We start from the raw sequence: 19,791 nt of genomic DNA, 5'->3' as shown, positions 1-19,791 counted from the left end.
TCGGCTGGGGACCCCCAAACCGTCGTTTCCTCCCGGCCCCCCTCTCCCCAGATGTCTGACCAGTCTGAGGGCGCCTTCAATGATGTGGAGCGGAGCAGCGTTTCCTCCACCCCCAACTCTAATGTGAGTACCCGTCCCCAGCCCTGCCGTGGCCACCCCTCCTTGCTCTCCTGGGTCCTGACCACCCGCCGCCCCCCGGGGCAGCTCTTCGTGGCCACCGTCCTGCAGGAGCCCGAACTGAGCCTGACGCCAGCGGCCTCCCCAGCGCACCAGTCCTATGGCACCATGGGCAACCACCTGGAGCCAGCAGAGGATGGGGAGGACGGGGGGCTGCAGAGCTTCGAGACGGAGCTGGAGACAGTGGAGGGCGAGTACAGGAGCGGCCCCGTGATGGAGAGCCAGGCCCGCTACCAGTGAGCACCCCCGTCGCTGGGGCAAGGACCAGCTGTGCCGAGAGCGGAGGACATGCCAGGGGGCAGGAAGAAGCCTTCCCAGCACTGGTGGGGGCCACCTCGCTGATGGGGCGGGGGGACGACAGGACTGATGTGAGGGGGAGACCCCATTGCATGGGAGGTGGCGGGAGGCTCTGCTGGTCCCTCCTGCTGCCTGGACTGGCTCAGCCTCCCCCCTGTTCCCGCATCCCCACCTGCCTCTTCCAGCCCATCATGGGGAAGAAGGGATGCAGTGGTGTGGGGAGAGGGTCTTTCTGAGAGGCCATGCTTTTGGGGGCAGGAGGGAGGCCCTGGCCCCTCCATGAGGAGGAAGCAGCCCAGACAGCTCAGATGAATGTGCCCACCACCACGCTGTCCCATGGGTCTTCGGTGGCAGGGGATGGCCACCCCTAACCCTCGCTTCCCACCCCTGCTCGTGGCAGCTGTCCTGCTGCCTCCCCTGGTGCCGGCTGTGCAGGTTCTGCCCGCCCCGCTGCCTCCCCCAAGGCTTTGCAGGTTAAAGCAGGGACTGCTGAGACCTGTGTGCTTTGGTGGGAGGTGAATGCTCAGGGCTGCTCCCACGTCTGCCTGAGCACCAGCAGCCCTGCCCTGAGGCAGCATCAAAAACGCAAGCCCAGCCCTTCCCCACCCTCCCACCCCATCCCTCCACTGTCACTGCACCATGCCTGCACCCTTGGGTCCACGGGGAGGAGCGGTAGATCAAGGGATGAGTGTGTCTAATGGCTGTGAGGGCAGCTCCACGTCATCCCGCCTCGCCCAGCAGTATCCCCCTCGTGCTCTCCCTGGGGCTGGCCATGGGACCCTGCATGGTTCCATCCTTTTGCAACAAAAACGGGCAGGACCCTGGCCTCCAGGTCCTGGTCCACCGCATCCTGCCCTCACCCACAAGTCGCAGACATGGGATGCTCCCCCAGCAGCCGTACCACCTCCCAAGTGTGAGTCCTGCTGTGATCAGTATAAATGCGCTGGCTCCTGCCTGGGCAGCATCCTGGGGTTTTCCAGCTCATCCGCAGCAGCCGTGGAGGCCCCTGGAGATGAGTGCAGATCCTCGCCCTACTCGGCCCCTCTCCCACCAGGCTAGCCCACCTGGGTATGCTGACTCCTTGCTTGACCCCGCTTTGGCCTTGGGGCTGATTTTCCTCTAATTTTCCTGCTCCTGATTTTCCTGCTGGCTTCAGAGCAATTCTAGCCGCTGTCCCCGGGGCCATCCAGGGAGGGAAGGGATGATGATGCAGCTCTGCTGGCACTAAGGCTGCCAGTGTGGGGAGTGCTGCTGTGTGAAGGCAGACACTTGGCCATGGCACTGCTCAGCATTACTGGTGCTGCATGGTTGTTCCAGTCCGGGGCGGGGGGGGCCGGGTTAAAAGGCAGCCCAGCAGCGAGCTGTGGGTCTCTGTTGGACTCAAGTGGGCCCTGGTACATCCCTGTGGGGCTTGGTGGGTCTTGGCTCAGCCACCTGGCAGCGCTGTGGTCCCCATCCCACCCATGTTCCTGCATGCTGGGGTGATGGCTGCGGCATGCTAGCTGCCAAGTGGTTGCCTCGGGGGACCCTTGAGCTCAGCTTCTTCCTCCCAACCCCAAAAAGCACCCTGGGGGGCTCACGGCTCCCTGCCCACGTGCCCGCGGGGCTGCCCACAGTTCAGCCGCTGCCCTCACTGCCTGCTCCAGGGGCAGCCCCGGCTGAAGCCGGGGGGATGCTGGTGGCCTCTCTCCAGGTGGAAGCAAGTGCCTGCGAGCAGCACCACATCCTCGGGAGCTCGGGCTGCTGGTCCGATTGCCCTTGGCTGCCCCGCTGTAGGAATGTGCCAGAGGTCTGTACCTTCTCGTGATTTATTGCTATGACCGTGCCTTGAATAAAATTACTTCACCCAGCCGCTGCCTAGTGTTGTCACCCTCGTGCGTCCTGCCTGGTGCCAGGAGAGGCGGGACCCTCGCCACTGGAGCCTGTGAAAATGCTCCAGCCCCTTTCCCCACCTGCGGGCTGCTTTTGACCCTTCTTGGGGATATCCTGCGGAAACTTCAGTGGCAAGGAGACCATTTGGCTACCTACCCACCTCCAGGCACCTCGCCACCCACCATGGTCCCCACAAAAGCAAACCTAAGTGAGTGGGCAGATGCAGCAAAGGTGCGAGAGCAGGGGACTGCTCTGTTGTGTCCCTTTGGAAAGGCTGGCTCAGCCTTCAGCACTGTCCCCAACATTGGGGAAGGGGTGCAGCCCTGGGACAGGCATGTGCCTCCCCTGCCCATCCTCTGCCAGTGCTCGCCCCACAGGCTCAGCTGGCTCAGGACACCACCAAAAAGGGGCACACACTGCCTGGCGGGAGCAGGATGGTGGCCTGGAGCTCCTCCAGGACCACAGCAAGGAGCGGAGGGACCCATCCCATCTGGGGATGGAGCAGATGTTCCCAAAGCTGAACTGCCCACCAGCAAGTCCCAGGGAAGGGGGTGAACACCACTTTGGGAGCCTTTCTTTAGGTTTTGAGCAGACAGTGCTCTTTTGCTCCCCTCCTCCCTCCTAAAACACAGTCTTTATACCCAAATTCCTACTTGACTGAGCTGTGTCTGGTTTCAGCAGGTCCCTCTGGCCAGCCCCTCCACGGCTCCCAGGGGGCGAACCCTGCCCAGCCAGCCTGGCTTATGGGACAGGGAGGACTTCCCTTTGGGTGAAAAACTGGAAAATTAAAAAACCCACTCCCCTCATCACACCCCACCCACCCCCACCCCCCCCCGACTTGTAATTAGTGGGAAACGGGCTAAATGCAGGGCCTTGCTGGTGCCAGGGAGCTGAGGCAGGAGCCCTGGCTGTTAGCAAGGGCTGTAATTGCCCTCCCCAGCTGGCGGCTCTCCTGGTCCTTGCAGGGGAAGCTTATTACAGCCTAACAAGCTTGTGTAAGCCTCATCACTCTGTGCCTCCACCACTCCAGCCATCAGAAACCCGCCTGCCTGATTACAGCCTTCGCATACAAAAGCCCCTTCGCATACAAAAGGGCCAAGCAATTGCATGGCGTCTCCCACTGCATCAGCTGGTGGCGGGCAGTGCTGGGAGCATCCCCGCTGGGCAGCAGCCAAGGCAAAGGGGCGGGTTTGTGGGAGCCGTGGCAAACCTCTGCTCTGGTGCAGGGGGTCAAAGATGGGGTTGCTGCTGGAAGGGGGTGCCGCACTGGCCCTTCCCTGCAGCGCTGTGGTTGGGCTCCCACTGCCAGCCCTGAGGCCGGCAGCTGTGTTCCAGGCCAGGAAGAGCTGGAAAATTTATTTTAGCAATGAACCACAGGGAGGATTTATTTGCGTCAGGTGTCTGCTGCTCGCCTTGCCCTTTGCAGCCCGTTGCACATTGCCCTACAGAACATACCCCATCCTAAACATTGCCCGAGGCAGAGCAGAGCGGCTTTCCCGGGATGCTCACCATGCTCCCCTGTGGCAGGGCTGGGATTTCCAGGAGATGCTATTACAGACCCTGAGCTGGCTTGCCCACTCTAGGGACCATCTTTCTTCAGTGCCAAGTGCCCAACACTCCCAGGGCTGGAAACCCAGTGTGTCACAGCTAGAATCTGCCCCGGGAAGTGGGAGGCAGGACCTCCTGCATCCCCCACCAGCTGCTGCCTGGGGCAGGGCTGCTGGCAGGGTGGATGCTGCATGGAGCCGGGCAGGACTTTGCTGCAAGGCCATGCCCTGCTGCTGTGGGTGACCAGCAGGAGGTGAGCCTATGCTATCTCAAAGAACAAAAGCAACAACTGAACAACAGAAAAGGAATTTTTAGGCTGATTGCTTAAAATGCTAATTCCATTAGAGATTGTTAAATTTGGAAGGTAACGAGCAATCAGCAGCAGGACACCTTTGCTAGCCCCTCCGCTGCTCACCCATTCAATTACAGTGCACAAAAGCTCCCAACAGACATGGGTGCTGCATGCCCTCTCATGTCAGTCAAGCTGGACTACACAAGCACTCCCAGTGACCAATATCTCCACAACCAGGGCCAATAAGAAACCAGTACCCCCCTCTCCGTCAACCTTTTTTGTTTGTTTGTTTGTTTGTTTGCTTGGGCCTTTTATGTTAAAATAAACCTAAGGCAACAAAAAGAGCCAAGACTCACTGTTGCTCTTTATTTAAACAGTACAGCTGGGTATAAGAGGCACACAGACTAGTTCAGTTCTCTTGGGAGTTACACAAAACGTGGTACAGAAGAGGAGAAGTCAAGGAGCTGGGAAAGCTAGAGGGAGCAGGGATGGTTTGGGGCAGTAACACCCACACCACACCCATCACATAGCTGCCTACTTGTCACACACAGCCAGAAGGTCCCCCCTGTGATGCTGAAGGCTGATGGCCCAGAACAGGGTTGCAAAGAGGATGTCCCCATTCCCAAATCCTCCTACCCCATCCCATGCCGTAACAGCTAGCCCCTCCCCCAGCCCCGGCTCCTCCATCCCTCACTGCCTGGGAGAGACCCATGGGCCAGGATGCACAACACCACACTGTAGGACTGCAGGAGCAGAGCCTGGTGCCACAGGGAGGACAGCAAGCATCCTACATGGAGATGTTCACTGTCTGTTCCATAATACCTCTCAGCTCTCCTCCCAAACACTGCTGGAGGGTTCCTTGCTTGCTGGAAGCCCATGGCCACCACCAGGCCTAGTGGCAGGGAAGCAGACCCCCATCTCACAGGGCACCCCATCATTCCCTCCATGGCATGGGGCTGGGAGACATCAGCTCAGCTGTGAGGAGCGGGCAGCCCTCTCCTGCCCCAGAGTGGAGGACGTCTGAGTATAGGAGGAATGTGTCTCTAGAACAGGACCATCTCAGCCCTCAATGCTGGGCTCCTCCTGCCAAAAAGGGCACTGCCTGTAACTGAATACTTGCTCCATGTCCTTGCCCTGCGGCTAGTGATGGCTGGAAACAGGGTTCTGCCTGTCCCACAGCATCTTCCCCACAAAGATGAACTCTTCTTCAAAGTGCTCAAGTTCAGCTCCCCCCAGAGCCCTCAGGTGCTGCCTCTCAGCCATTTCCTGGGATTTCTTCCAGCAGATGCTGTCTTCTCACTCCTGTCCTGACGCAGCACTGCTGCACATACCTAAGTGGGTGCCTCACTCTGCTCCAAAGCAGCTGTGTCTCAAGTATGGCTGGGAGGGATTACTAAAGGGTGAGGAGCTCTGCAGATGGGCACTCTGTGCAGCTGGAAAGCGCTCCAGGTCCTGACAGCATCAGCAGAGATATTCCAGCTCTGCTTCCTCTGGCCAAGAGCCAGAATGATTTCTGGAAACTGTTGCCATGACATGATTGCAACCTTCATTTTTATTTTAAGACTTCTTTTCCTTGTATTTACTTTATTCTCCTTAACACAAAGCAGTAAAGAGCCACCACTGCTGCTACATTTCAGCTGGCTCTGAGGTTAAACCAACCAGCCCAACCAACACGAGATTTTCAGCTGGCAGCCCACACCTGCTAAAAGCAGCCTCACCTCGGGATTAACACGACCCTGCTGCCTGAAGCATCCCTAGGAAACACACTGAGTTGTGGCCCACCAGACACGAGGAAAAGCCATGGATCCCATCCGGGGCAGAGGAAAGGCAGAAGAGAGCACCAGGATTAACTGTCCGGTAGCGACATGTTGGTGAAGGGAGAGGGGGAAATTCTCCCTGCAAGGTTTGGGGAGGACGGCCACACAGCACAGCCACCTCCCACCTCTGCTGCCCCTGCCCCTGGAGGGAGCCAAACCTGCCATTGCCACAGCTGAACCAGGCACACCAGTGCAGGAGTGAGCAGTGCCAGACCTGGCAGATCTTGAGCATGGCAAACAGGATCTTGGGCAAATAAGCCCAAGATGCCTACGCTAGCTGTGATCTAACTAGGGTGGGTAGCAAGAGGAGGGAAGACGAGCCAGCTAAAAACCAGATTAGGTACATGGGTGTTGGTGCTCCAGGTAGCCCGAAGGAATTTGGGGCAGGGTGGTGTACCTGTGCTGTGGCACTCCTGGGCTTCGCTGCAGAGGCGTACCCTGCCAGCCCTTAGCAAAGGCAGAGACGTGGTCATGTCGAAGCAAGGCAGAATCATTGGGAGAGCCCCGAAGCACATGTGACTGAAGGAAACAGCGATGGGCTGGCGCACAGAGAAAGACAGAGGTGGAGAGAGGCAGAGAGCGTGGTGTGAGTGCTACTTCTGCCCAGGACTGCTGCGTGGTCAGGGACAGGGATGGCTGGCAGAATCTAGTCCCCTTCTGGGAGGGTCTCCCAGCCGCGTTGCATGGCTTTCACCACAGCACTGTAGAGTTTGCTCCAAGCCTCCCGCACGTCTGGGCTGAAGGCAGTGCCAAGGCATTTCTCCAGCATGTACAGCAAGGACTCACCGACAGTCTGCAAACCAAACAGGGAGGTGTCAAGCTCAGCACCAAGTGATGACACACAGCCCCATCTCTTGCTTCACTGCCTTTTTGGACTTCTCCCATTGCAGGGCAGCTGCTCCTCATCCACCAACAGGGCCAGGCCACCCCATCCCTGGCCGCTCAGAGGGGGCCCAGAACAAGCCCATGATTTTCCCTGTCCTATGCTGGCCCTTACCCCACACCCTGGGTGAGTAGGTAGAGCAGGCAGGGAGCAAGGGCTGACATCAGGCATGTAACACCAGGGCAAAGGTACACATCCATCTTCTGTGGCTCCCAGCCCCATCCCCTGGCATAGCAGCAGATCAGCAGAGCTGAGCAATGCCCCGATGCCAGGAGAGTGGGCCAGACCGCAGACTGGATGCTGAGGGCCTGCCTTGCCACCTCTCAGGTCTCTCCACAGGGCACTGCTGCTCATGGAGCTGCGAGCAACCACATCCAGGAGCACCCACACACTGAGCACAGGGCTGGTGGGGATCACTACCCCAAGCAAAGGGGACCCTCCTCCCTCTGAAGAGGACCAAAGCTAGCAGTATCAGGAGGGAGCCATGCGTTGGTTAGAAATCTTTCCTTCAACCTGCCTTTCCCTGCTGTGTAATCCAGCATTTCTCTCCATGCTTGATGGCAGGAGAGGAGTAAGCGAGGATTTAATATGGAGGATGCTCCTGTCCTACTTCCATGGAGGAAGCAGAGGCTGAGGTGCAGCAACCCCAACCCAGTGCAGACACAGAGAGAGGTGAATGCTCCCTTTCCCAGGTGCAGTGAGATTTGGCCAGATAATTTGATGCAGTGAACCAGGGTCAGTGCCCCAAACCATGGTGCTCCTCAAAAGGGGGAAATGCCTTGGTCCCCTCTGTCCTTTCTCCCTGGGCTTACTGGGGGAGGGCAGAAAATGAGGAGAGCTCAAGGGTTTCCCTGATTGAACATCACTATGCAGGTATCTGCAGCTCAGGGGCTGCCCTGAGCCACCAGCTTTCTCTCCAGCCAGATGAACCCAGCAGGTGGGCGCAGAGGGATGGGGTCAGCCGAGGGCTGCAGGCACAGCTGCACAAACACAGCCACAGTGGGACAAGAGAGGACGCCTCACCGAGAAAGACTCCACCTTCACCCCAACTGCCTGGTGCTTCTTGCCAAGGTTGCAGAGATACTCTTCCAGGCAGGACAAGTTCTCCAGGTGGCTCACAGCAGCATCGATCACCAGCATCACCTGCAGGAGCACAGAGGCAGAATGGCATTAGCAGCAAGGCTTTGCTGCCCTCCCAGAGGAACAAAGAGTCTGACACCTGTGCTTCACCCTTCTCAGCCTGACCACCTCCCAGACCAGCAAATGCCCTCTGAGCTTTCCTTCACTCTGCTGTGATCCGTGTGTCACATCAGTGAGGTATGCTGGCAGCAGCATACACCACATCTTTCTATGGGACACTGCCAGCAGTGCCAGAGCAAGCAGCACTGCTGACCTCCCTGTCCCACAGGCAGTAAACTGCTCAACCCTATAGCACAGCAGCGATGGGGTAAGCTCTAACACTGATGCAGTCATTACAGCTCTTAGGACCCCAGGACAACCGCAGGGGAGCCCTGGAAGTTGCCAGGACTAGAGTTTCCGACTAGAAGTTGCCAAGAAGGTGCAATTGTGAAAAAGGCAACTCCAATTCTAAGATCAGCCGAGGAGGAGATGGGATGGATAGTACAGCCAAGAGACCTGGTTTGGAAAAGCACATACCACCGCGGTCTCCCAGGAGCACAAAGAGTCAAATGGAAACAGGAGAGAGAAGGGTTAAAGAGGGATGAAGGGAACAGACACACCAAATTAGAAAAGATTAAAACCAGGGCATGGTTAGCTTGGCAAAGCCAAGAGGTGATAGAATTGCGCTCTATAATTTCAACAGGAAAATTATCTCCAACAAGAGCAAAGAGCTATTTCAGCTCAGGGCAATAATAGCAGAAGTAAAAATGGACTTAACTTTGCCAATAAACAGAGGCTGGAAAATAACAAAAAAGCTTGCAGCTATCAGAGGAGCACAGTCCTGAAACAGCCTCTTATGAGGATTAAAGACAGGCAAGTGAGGCACCAAACTGGTTTAAAGATGGAGCCAGACAGTTTATGAAGGCATCTGCAAGCCAAGGCTGTGCACTACCCCGGTGTGGCTGCTGTTTAGGGCTCAGCAAAGGGTCTTTGCTGCACTGGGTATAGTTCTGTCCATGCATGAGCTCCTCCAGGTGACATCAGCATTGCTCCTCTCCCTGGTTTGGGGCGAGGCACGTGGGTATCACAGCACTCCCCCAGAGGTTATCCAAGAGATGCTGTGGGCCTTTGGACTCTACAACCCCACCAAAAGCCTCTCCACAGCAGTGAGTCCGTGAAGCCTGGCCCACTGCCCAGCTCTGTGCCACCTCTCAGTCAGCATGTGGCCAAGCAAAGGGCTTCGGTCCTTGTCTGGACAGAAGTGAGCTCACTGAAGCACTTCCACAGTAGAAGAAGGGGGCTTCCAACCTTCGCAAGAGGCAATCCACTCTCAGATGAGGGCACGGAAATCAGGATGGTGCTTCTTACCCACCGCAACCCGCACCCTCATCCCTTCCCCACTGTTGTAAGGCACTTTGCCCTGGCAATAGCACCTTCTGCTAGCATGAGTAAACCCCCTGCAGTTGCCATCGCAGGAGGAGACTTCCCATGTTCCCCAGTCAGGCACCCCACAGTCCCAAGCCATTGCCTCCTAAGGGCTTCCACCTCCACTGGGGGGGGGGGGGGGGGCTGCGCTCTGGCCATGCCACAGCCCCTCTCTCACCTTCCTGATGTGATCCAGGAACTCGGGGGTGGAGAGGCACTCCTGAGGGCTGGCAAACTGCTTGCAGTTGTACCGGAAAAGGGGCAACAGGTCAGGGTCCAAGTCAAACAACCTGCAACAGCAAGAGGGAAACCCCCATCTTCTCACTAATTCACCTTTATTTAGGGTCTTGCTCACCCCAGGAACAACCTCATCAGTAGCACACCCGCAGGCCTCCCTCTGCCTCCCTTCCTACCTACTGATCCCTCCCTACCTGTAAAGGACCCAGAGATTCTGAAAAGTCTTAGTTTGGGGCAATCCAGGTTACCTATAGTCCAAAAAGTCTCTGTTTCCCTAGCCCACAGCCCCAGCTCTCAGACTTGTGTTCATGGCACCTGAGGACCAGTCCCAGCTCGCCAGAGTTCCTCCCGGCCTGGCCCTTCTTCCCAAAGTCTTGGTTGTTTGTCTCCACTCTTCCCATTCCCGCTTCACAATCCCCTTGAGACCCAAAGCTCCCAAATCCAGGGAAAGCCTGCAAGCTCCAGCAGCCGGCTCTCCTACTGGAGCAAGGGGGGCACGTACAAACTCAGCTAATGCCCCACTCTCCCACACCATTACCAGCTCCCATTTCCCCCCCCTCCTCATCCTCCCTGCCAGTGTACGCCAGGCACATATGCAGCCACCCAGGCAGATCTAACAGGCTGATGCTGTCCGCGGAGGCCAAAGGGAATTCAGGCAAGACCGCCTCTCTTCCCCTCACCCTGCACATTGAACTACCGAGTCTCTCTCCCCTCCGCTAACACTCCCAAACGTTCCTGCTGCTGCCGCTGCTCGCAGCCCTGCTCTGCAAGGGTCGGCTCCTGCCCTGCTCCCGAAGCCGACCGACAACTCTCCAACCGTCCTTTTTAAATGACTTTTCGTAGATTTCCCCCGTCCTCTCTCCCCACGGTCGAGACATTAACCCCTCCAGGAGAGGCAAGGAGCTGGGCTTCAGCCGCTGCCCGCGGCGCGCCGTTAGCTCTGCCCTCCGACCGAACGCCTGCCCAGCGGCCGGGTCTTCGCCTGGGGCTGCGGAGTGCCGCGTCAGGGGCAGCGAGGGGCTCCCTTCGATGCGCTCCCCAGAGCGGGGCGGGCGCGCAGCTCTTCGGACAGCAGAAGTAACGCTGACGAGACGGCGGACCGGCGGGCAGGAACGCGCAAGACCTGCCCGCTGCCTCTCTCCCTCGCCCTCCTTCGCCCCGCAGCAAAGTTCTCGCTCCCGGAGGCTGGGAAAGGCCTTCCCCCCGCCGCTGCCCCACGGCAGCCGCGGCTTCGCGGTGGAGGGGCTTCAGCCCCGCGCCGCTCCCGCCGACCGCCAGCCCCGGGGAGGGCAGAGAGGGCGGGGAACCGCCAAGCGAAGGGAAGCGCTTCCCTCCCGAGAAGCGGACCCCGGCTCCGTCCGGGCGGGCGGCGGGGCTGGCCCGCCGGCGGCCGCATCCCCTCCCTGCCGCGCCGCTCACCTGCTGAAAAGGACGAGGCCGTGCTGTACGGGGCTGCCGCTCACCCGCTGCCAGCTCTCCCGGATCAGCGCTCGCTGCCTGCCAGACAGCGGCATCCCGCTCTCCATGGCGGAGGGGGCCGCCGAGCGGCAGCTGCCCGCCCCCCCGGCGGAGCGAGGGGCGGGCGGGCGGGCGCTGCCGCGCTCACCTGGGGGGGGGGGGCCCACCCGCGCTCTGCCCCTGTCCTGCCGGCCCCTCTGCGCCACCCGGCGCTTCCCCGACCGCCGGACGGGGAAGAGGGGGCTCGCTCTGTGTTTCCCCAAGAAACCCCCGCCGCAGGATTCGCGGCCGCAGGGCGGAGCGGAAAGTTCAGCTCGTTCCCGGTTGACGTTTTCCGATCGGCCCCGCTTTAGACGCGAAGCCGCGCGGCGGAGCAGCGCTTGCGAGGGGACCGCCGGGACCGGCCGTCTTCGCTCGCCGTTCAGCACAGCTCCCGCCGAGAGTAACTTCGGTGCGGCGGGCCTCGGCGATGCTCCAGCCCTGCAGCGTCCTCCTGCTCGTGGCCGCTTCCGCTGAGACTCAGGACAGCCCGCAGCCGCCTGCTATCTCCGCAGGCAGGTGCAGTCCAGCCCCTGCAAGATACACGTCTAATTTAAGGCGAACTAAGCCCGCTGAACCAGGCGAAGTTGTTAACAACAGGTCAGAAGGCGTGTCATCTCTGTCAAACGTGTTCAGGACACCCAGCTTCTCTTTTTTGTTCAGACAAAGGGAAACACTGCTTTTAATTTGGTCCCGGGATTTAGGCAGCACAGAGGAAACAAAGGCAGAAGGGGCAAGCGAGGTCTCGAGCAGCACAACAGAAACCAGGAAAGCCAGAGCAGTCTTGCAAGTTCAGGTTTTCAGAAGGATGCAAGCAACACAAAAGCACTGAAACTGTCACAGTCTGCTCTGAAATAACAGTTGTGCCGATCTCATTATAAGTTCTGGTTCTATACATCAGACTTGGTTCTTGTAATCAGGAGAGAAGACAGCAGCCTCTGACCCAACCCAGGAGCACATTGACTCGGTGTAGGCAGAAAGGAGGCTCTTTTCATTGGAGTACTGAAAATAATCCCTGGGAGGAGACAAGTTCAAAGGCACAATGCTACATCCTCGGCCCCAGCCCCAGCTTGTCTCCCAGGGGCCTTTCTCCTAAAGAGCCGGAGTGACAGCACTGACTGCAGTGACAGCAGGAAGCCACCGGAGACGTCTCTGCAAGTGCCAGAATAAATTACCTGTTTTCTCAGGCTTTTGAGACCTCACATTCTCAGCACAGACCAGACAAGATGCCGTATAGGAAAAGCTCCATACATATTGGAGGAAGGTGGAGAACCCTGTCCTAAAGCTGGGCTCTTGAAGAGTCCAACAAACTCACCAAGAAATTGAACTGTCAGGTAGGACTAAGGAGTCCCACAAATACTTACAGACTTCTGGCTACTGAGCCAGAAAACAAATGATGTTCCAGGTATACTGTGTGTTGAATGCCATTGCTAGAAAAGACTTAATGTCAAATGTGCCAGGTCCTGGAAAGGTGCAAATGCCTTCTGTTAAATCATGGCTCCTGTTAAAAATACAGCATTTTAGCTTTCCTGATAACTAAGAAAAGCCCCAAAAGCATATGATCTCTACACACTTATATTCTTCGAGAACTGGGGATAAATAAAAAGCATTCAATAACAAAGAAAAGTCATGAGCTGCAGGGCCATCTCGAGGGTCAGAACATGCAACCTGCCAGCCTGCAGCGCTTCCTGCTGTTGGCCACCATCTTTTTGTCCACAACAAGCTCCCGCTAAAAACAGCAGCTTAGCTGTGTGTTTGCAAAGGAAACATTCACACCGGGGACTGATGATAAATTGGTGCGATGATAACTGCTGAAGCTGCAGGGAGTCTGAAAGAGCAGCCAGGAGAGCAGCAGGAAATACCGGGTTAATCTGAGCAGGGCGGCTATCACAAGCCCAGTAGTGCCAACGCAAACATTAACCTTTAGCTATCTTGCAGCTGATCAAGTGCACCGGTGAAGAGCAAGAAGTGTCATCCTATATGTCATCTGCACAAGCTACATTTCAGCCAGTTGTCACAACCACACAGACATGGAGCTTCACCAGAGCCTGGCTGGGCAGTTCAGCCTGACCCTGCTAACAAGAAGGGGGAGCAGAACAGGTGGGCAGCACTGTGCTGCCAGGGTGCTGCAAAGGAGAGCGGAGAGTCCTCCTTAGATCACAGGATACCAAGGAGCAGAGCTGAAGCACATATGTGCCGTCAGAGCAGCAATTGAGGCTGAATATTTGCCTAGCAACATTTTGAATATATTCAGAGCTGCCTGATAAAGGAGGAAGAGAAGCACCACAAAAGCAAGCTGTTGTAGTTAAGAGTGATCAGCTCCTAAAGCTTAGCTGGGATGTGGGACGCTTTTCCTCAGGTCCGTGCAGGCACCATACAAGCTATCGTGTCCCAAGGCAACAACAAAATGCAGGTTCAGCCATTGCTCCCGATGGCAAGGCTATCTCAGACAATAGCAGTGAAGCCATGACAGCAAGGGAAAAAACGGTGGCTTTTGTCCAAAGTCTTCCCCCCTGCACCTTCCCTCCATACTCCAGATGGTGGCTGCATGCTGAGCGCTTGCAGACAAGGCGCAAGTGTCAGAACAGACCAGACAAAATGGCAGCAACGGGAGTGCTGAGCGTGATGGGTCTCCTCCTCCTGTACACTATACAGGTGCCCCAGGTGATGAAAGGGGTGATGGGCTGGCCGTACCCCTGCCCACCTGTAGGCATCCAAACCACACACTGGTGTGACTCTTAGCAGAGTCTAAGGACCAAAGAGAGTTAATTCCTTCCCTGTCCCCCGGCAACAGCTCCTTCTGGGCAGGGTACGGGAACATTCAAGAGCTGTTTCCCCACCTTCCCTGCCCTTCTGAATGGTGAATCCATCCCTTTGCTGCCTTCTGGCACTGGTAGGTGACCTTTCCCTTAATAAAAACTGCAGTATTTTCCCCTGTGACAGCATAGATCTTCCAGCACAGAAGGGAGCTGTAAGGAGGGACCTGAGGTGGGAGACAGGTAGAGCTCAGAGGTAAGAAACATCTGAACCACTATTCACATATGACTTAAAAGAGCGAGGGCTCAGGAGACATAGTGCTCTTCCCTGCGTGCAAAGTAGCTTCTCCCTCGCAGCTACATGGCTGTCAGAGGAACTCCTCCTGCTGCCACAGCACTGAGGTACTGACAGCACAAGTGGAATCCAGAGAGGATTTAAAGTACAAGGAAAAACAAACAAGCAAACGTCCCTTCTTGTTCAAGTGTTTTGTGAGCCTTCAAGCATGAGGAAGCCCCAGGATGCATCAAGAGGTTGAGCACTGCAAACGTCTCCATGGTCTGAGGGTTTCCTTTGATAGTCCCCAACTCCCTTGACTCCATGTACCTAGCCTGGCAGCTCAGCTCTTTTCTGAGATGTTCTTGGATTTCTACAAGACTGTACCTGGAGCTCTCGTGAGTGAAGAACCATCAGGTTAGCAGCACAGGCTACTCCAAAATCACCTATAGGCCACTTGGAGAAAAGGGAGGCAGATTTCTGGAGAAACTCACTGACCTGCAAAGAGGATAATAAAGCTCTTTTGTGCTTTGGAACAGCACCAATTTATAATGTTTTTCATTTGCAGAGGGTCTCACTATTGTCATCTACAGCCCCTTCAAGTTACAGGACCAACACTCATAACTCCCCTTGCCAAGTGTCAGCTTTACTTCTTCAGTGCCTCCATTTACCCACAAGGAAAGAAACTTGCCCAATCTCATAAAACAGTGTGACGGAACTTGGAATAAGCTTGCAAATGCCAGGCCCCAACCCTGCACTCAGGGTTCAGGGCACTTGGAGAACAACCCTCCTTCCCCAGCGACACCCCATCAGCCTGGCCCAGGGATGACTGCTTTGGACATGCTGCTGTGGCACTGTCAGTTTTCGTCCCAGCTGCTGTACCGACAAACCCAAATCCCCCTTTGCGCTCCTGTTCGGTTCCAGTCTATGCCTGTGAGTGTTCATGAATAACACCACTCTGATCTAGCTGCTTCAGGCTCCCTGCTCACCTCAGATACAGACTCCTGGGCTTGGCTAATCCCCTTTCTTTCCCCTTGCCCCCAGTCTCAAAACCACAGACCATGACAGCTCTTCTTTTCCCCAGACTCCAGTCCCCATCCTCAGGTGGGAGTAGAAGTCATGCAACATTCCCAGCAGTCTTCTCAAGCTACCCCCTCAGGCCATGGTGAGGCACAGCTCAGTAGCAAAGCAAATCATGAAATACAGTTGCATAACAAGAAGCAAAAGAGATGCAGGAGGGAATAATCTTGCCCATAAAACGATGAAGGCAACAGCCGCAGAGTTCACTGGCTGCTACCGTGCCTGCAGGGAGAGCAGGGCAGCACTACTGACCTTGAGGATTTAGACTAAGGGGAGAGGGATAGGCAGAAGGAGGAGGAACAATGTGTGGGAGAGGATTCAACAGCAGAATAAAATGAAAGCATGTCTTTTTACTTCAATCTGCTACTAGACATCCCCAGGTTGATCTTGGATCTCCCAGAGCCAGCTGAGGAAAGTTTGTACAGGCAGGTGAAACCAATCCAAGGCTGACAGGGCACAAAGTGGGAGGAGAAGCCAAAAGGGACCACACAGAGAGCTGCTAGCCTGAGTATTTTTGACTTATGGGGCTGTTGGACCACGTCTGGCACTTACAGATGCTCAGACCCTACCTTGGTGGTTATTCACCTTGCTGTCTCTAGCATAGTGATAATCCACCAGTTGCTACTCCCACCACCAGGCTGATCTTCCAAGCAGCAACCACCGTCTTTTCTAAGTCGCTCTACCAAAGCGAGTTCAAAAAGTCTATCTACCATGTCAGTCTTGACACACAAGCTGAATCTGATCATAAGACACAACTACTGAAGTGTGCACACTCCAAGCTAGCTGGATGCAAGTAGCCATGGTCCCAAAGCTCTCCAGCCTCATTAGCTCAACATAGTGCTCTAGGTAATATGCCCAGCAGCTTGGCAAGCACTGTGTCAGCACAGTTACCTGGCTTCTGTCCTACCTGGGTGCTGATCTCTGCAGTACTCATTGACGGTCTTCTCTCTGACCTCAACTGTGTCTGTTCTTTCCCTCCTTCCTGCAATTTCAATCCACACTATTGACCAGGACATCTCCTACCATCATTTGACTTACAGCCACTGTCTCTGACAATAGCACCTTTGATGTGATTTATTAAAAGAAAGAGTTTTGCATTTAATTGCACCCATCCCTTCATGGCAGGGCTGTGCTAGCATCATAACCTTTCAGCTTTGCACTCAGCCATCTGCTCTCAAAGCAAACCCCATGTGTTATGGTTCTATGTGTGGGATTCTTTCCTGCTTCAGGTCTTCTCCTCCTCACTTATCTAAGCCATTCCAGTTTGGGGGCTCTATCAAAAATAATTCTCCTGTTCAGTGAGAAATTTTGCACCTGCAAACTCCAGAGTCAAAAATGCCTAAGCATTGAATAAATATTGTGGCTCTGTCTTGAAGAGAATGATGTACTTATGCAACATCATAAAGCACTTTCCAATCCATTAGTAACTAAATAGGATGTTAAACAGCAACTGTTAGTAATAAAGACTTAAAATCAGCAGGCACAGATAGCTTGCACCCATGAGTCCTACAAGAGCTGCCTGAGGGGATCTCTAACCTACTTATTGTTAATTTTTTTTTTTAATAATGCTTGAAACAATGAGATTTCAGTAGGCTTATAGAGTATAAAATGTGGCAATAATCATCCTGTTTGGCCTTTTTGAGTAAGTAAGGAAGAAACTAACTAGCCTGATAAAAAACAGCATAGAGAAAATAACAAAAAACCCTGTAGGGGATTTATTATAAAAGCATTTGAAGATGGGTGTACAACTTTTCAGAGTTATCCATCAGTTCATGCCCTTCCATCTCTGCAAAATAGTGGTCTAATTCTTGATCCATCTCTTACTACCTATGTCCTGACAGTTTTTCATTAACTTTTATATTCCTCATTATGTCTTCATTTTGTGAAACAGCCTTTTTGCTTCCCCCCTCTGCATGACTCTTTCATAGCAGCCCTTAGTAAGTTGAGTTCTTACTTTCTGGATGCTTCTTTCTTGTATTTGAAGTCAATTAATAACTTGCTACTCAGCTTCTCTTCTTTGGCTCTTCCTGGCCTTGCTTTGCACTAGGATAGTTGGTGCTTCTGTTCCTGTTGACTTTATTTAAATATTGCTCCTCAGACTTGCTTCCAATGGGATTTTGCCTGGAAGTTATCAAATTGTTTAAATTCACTTTCTTCAGCTGCACTGGCTTTATTTGGCTGCTCTCACACAGTTCATAAATCTTAAATAAAGATGTACCATCTTACGCATGTTCACATTCTCATCTCAACCAATCCTCCCCAATTCTCAGCTAGTTTCCTTCTCCACCTTGTAGCCAAATAGTTATTGTTCCTAAAGTATTCCAAGGGATCAGCACACTGCCAGGGTGGGACTCGGCTGACCCAACACAGATGCCTTCATATGGGCAAGTAACTTAATCTGCCTTTCTGGTCAATGGAGAAACCCAGGTACTTCAGAACTATCTCATCCTAAAACACATGGGGGGGGGGGGGGGCGGGGGGAAGTCAGATGATGAAGCCTACAAACTACCTTTTGTCAGCTGCAAGACAGCAGGATGACTAGCTCTGGATGAAAACTGGAGATAAAACAAGACTGCAAGAATGGTAAACATGGACAAAGCAATTTACAGCAATCATAACACTCAGTAGACTATGCCCATTCAGATAAAGCACAAACTTTCTATTTCCAGAACAAGCATTACATGGGCCAGAGCTACAGAGTTAGAGATGGCGTATTAGAAAACAACTCCAAAGTGTACGACAACCACAATCCTTGGATGTAAGCCAGGAAGCAGTGGTAGGAGCAATGAAAATTTATTTCAGCAGATGGAATTGGGGAGACTGATGTTGGAAGACACTATACAGTTTGAGAAGCCATATGGGTAAACTGAAGAAAGGAGACTGAGGGCTAGAGAAAGCAACCTGCATTGAAAACTTCTATTTGGTTAGCAAAAAGAAGATTAAGGAGCGGCTTGAAGACAGAGCACAAAATCTGTATTAAAATACCAGGTTATAAAAAAGCCTCATTCTTGTTGAGGAACACGTAACAGAATGATGGCTGGAATTTAGAAGGCTAGAAACCTGGCAGGTTCAAATCAAATGCAAATGAAATCAGTCACCAGTGTTCACACACACAAGATCACTTACCTGCAGAAAGAACCCATTCTTCCTTTAGAGGGCAGCGAGAAGTAAAGTTTTACTTCAGATATTATCAGCATTTTCTGAACAATATTTCATGCCTTTTCCTTACGGTGGTGTCCCTACGCTCTAGCACAGCTTCTGTATCAGTAGTCCTTCCTTCTGGAACAATAGCCCTGATCAGACAATATCCAAAGACCAACTTGCACTTTCTGAAGCAATACAAGATGCCAACAGGCTTTTCAGTAACCACCTATTAGCCTACTGTATCACCTTGTGCAGTCCATAGTCCAGTTTCTAGCTGTCCTGGGTTTACTTTAGCAACCCTTGGAACATGTCTAAACAGACTGGCTTGACTCTCCTCCAGCACTGATCTGGGCATCAATGTGTAGCGCCAAATAAGAAAGGCTGTATTTTGTTTTTCCCCATCTAGTTCCACCCCAAGGATGGCAACCCCTTGTTACACTACACTCAAAAGTATATGCTACCCTGTCACTACAGCCTGGCATAGAGCCAGATTCTGATTTACAGCATTCCAGTTTTATTACAGACTCTCACATTTAGTTCACAGCAAGGGCCTCATTTGTACAAAATTGTGCATCAGTCTGATGTTATGCACACTACACACAACATAAGAATGACTTATAGAAAAATGTTGTGTTCTTGAATAAAGTGCTTGATGTGTCAAATGAAGTGTTCATAGGCAATCTACTAGAAGCTTGATGAATATACCCATTAAACCTGACATACTATACATATTTACAATTTAACAGATCTTTAACATGGAGAAATAAACCTGCTTGAACTGACAGTACTTTATTCTCATCCAAATGTACCAGTTTCACTTCCTGCTGTGCTTATCAGCACATTGCTTGGAGTGCAGTAAAACCTGACCTCCTAGAATTGCAGTCCAGCAACATTTGTGTGCTAAAAGCTGATATAGATCACCATTGTCCTAGATCAAACTTTCCAATGGGTCCATTTGAAGTTCATGTTGCTACTTCAAGGAGCATATGAGGGAGAGAGGAAAGGGGAAAAAACCCACCCCAAGATCTAGACACAAAGAGAATGGTTGAAAGAAGTATTTATTACAAAATTAAATTCCAAATTCTACCTCATTTCCCATTATCTCCTGTACAAAATACAGTTATAGCTCAAGGAAACATTCTCCCATCCACACCATATGGTGCAGTAATTACACCTTAGAAGACATTCAGTTCATGGACAGATGCACACGCACACACATATACACACAGCATTAGTAAGAAAGGTTCAGAATACAGGACAGAATTACAAAAGAATCCCTGTCACTGCTGCTCCAAACTCTTGCTCAGTCAGGGGCAAGTTCTCCAAGGATGGCGCTGAACAGCATCTCTTGTAAAACACAATAAACTCACTTG

The 19,791-nt window shown here is 53.5% G+C and overlaps 3 protein-coding genes across 19 annotated transcripts in view; 1 reads left to right on the top strand and 2 right to left on the bottom strand.

The window, feature by feature from the left end:
- TMEM63C (transmembrane protein 63C) overlaps positions 1 to 2,316 on the top strand; it is a 35,343-nt gene extending 33,027 nt beyond the window's left edge. For all 3 annotated transcript variants that reach the window (XM_049825682.1, XM_049825680.1, XM_049825681.1), the window contains exons 23-24: positions 52 to 123; positions 205 to 2,316. In XM_049825682.1, coding sequence (XP_049681639.1) covers positions 52 to 123; positions 205 to 417 — 285 coding nt within the window. In that variant the 3' untranslated portion in view covers positions 418 to 2,316. The remainder of the gene's footprint in view (positions 1 to 51; positions 124 to 204) is intronic.
- A 2,210-nt stretch (positions 2,317 to 4,526) lies between these two features.
- Positions 4,527 to 11,247, bottom strand: NGB (neuroglobin). Its single transcript, XM_049826045.1, has 4 exons — positions 11,087 to 11,247; positions 9,609 to 9,720; positions 7,910 to 8,029; positions 4,527 to 6,796 (listed from the first exon to the last, which is right to left on the bottom strand). Exons 1-4 carry the CDS (start codon positions 11,191 to 11,193, stop codon positions 6,650 to 6,652), a joined length of 486 nt encoding a protein of 161 aa, XP_049682002.1. The 5' UTR covers positions 11,194 to 11,247; the 3' UTR covers positions 4,527 to 6,649.
- Positions 11,248 to 11,367: 120 nt separating this feature from the next.
- Positions 11,368 to 19,791, bottom strand: part of POMT2 (protein O-mannosyltransferase 2) — a 38,615-nt gene continuing 30,191 nt past the window's right edge. For 7 of the 15 annotated variants that reach the window (XR_007509215.1, XR_007509221.1, XR_007509224.1 and 4 more), the window contains 4 exons: positions 18,401 to 18,553; positions 17,229 to 17,395; positions 14,582 to 14,692; positions 11,368 to 11,697 (listed from right to left, as the gene is read on the bottom strand). The gene's annotated coding sequence lies outside the window, so the exon portion shown is untranslated. The remainder of the gene's footprint in view (positions 11,698 to 14,581; positions 14,693 to 17,228; positions 17,396 to 18,400; positions 18,554 to 19,791) is intronic. The other 8 variants (XR_007509216.1, XR_007509222.1, XR_007509227.1 and 5 more) reach the window with 5 other exon arrangements.

The sequence above is a fragment of the Accipiter gentilis genome, chromosome 22, assembly GCF_929443795.1.
Source record: "Accipiter gentilis chromosome 22, bAccGen1.1, whole genome shotgun sequence".
Lineage (NCBI taxonomy): Eukaryota > Metazoa > Chordata > Aves > Accipitriformes > Accipitridae > Astur > Astur gentilis.
Note: the sequence above shows the minus strand (reverse complement) of the source record. Positions and strands in the feature narration are given on the sequence as shown.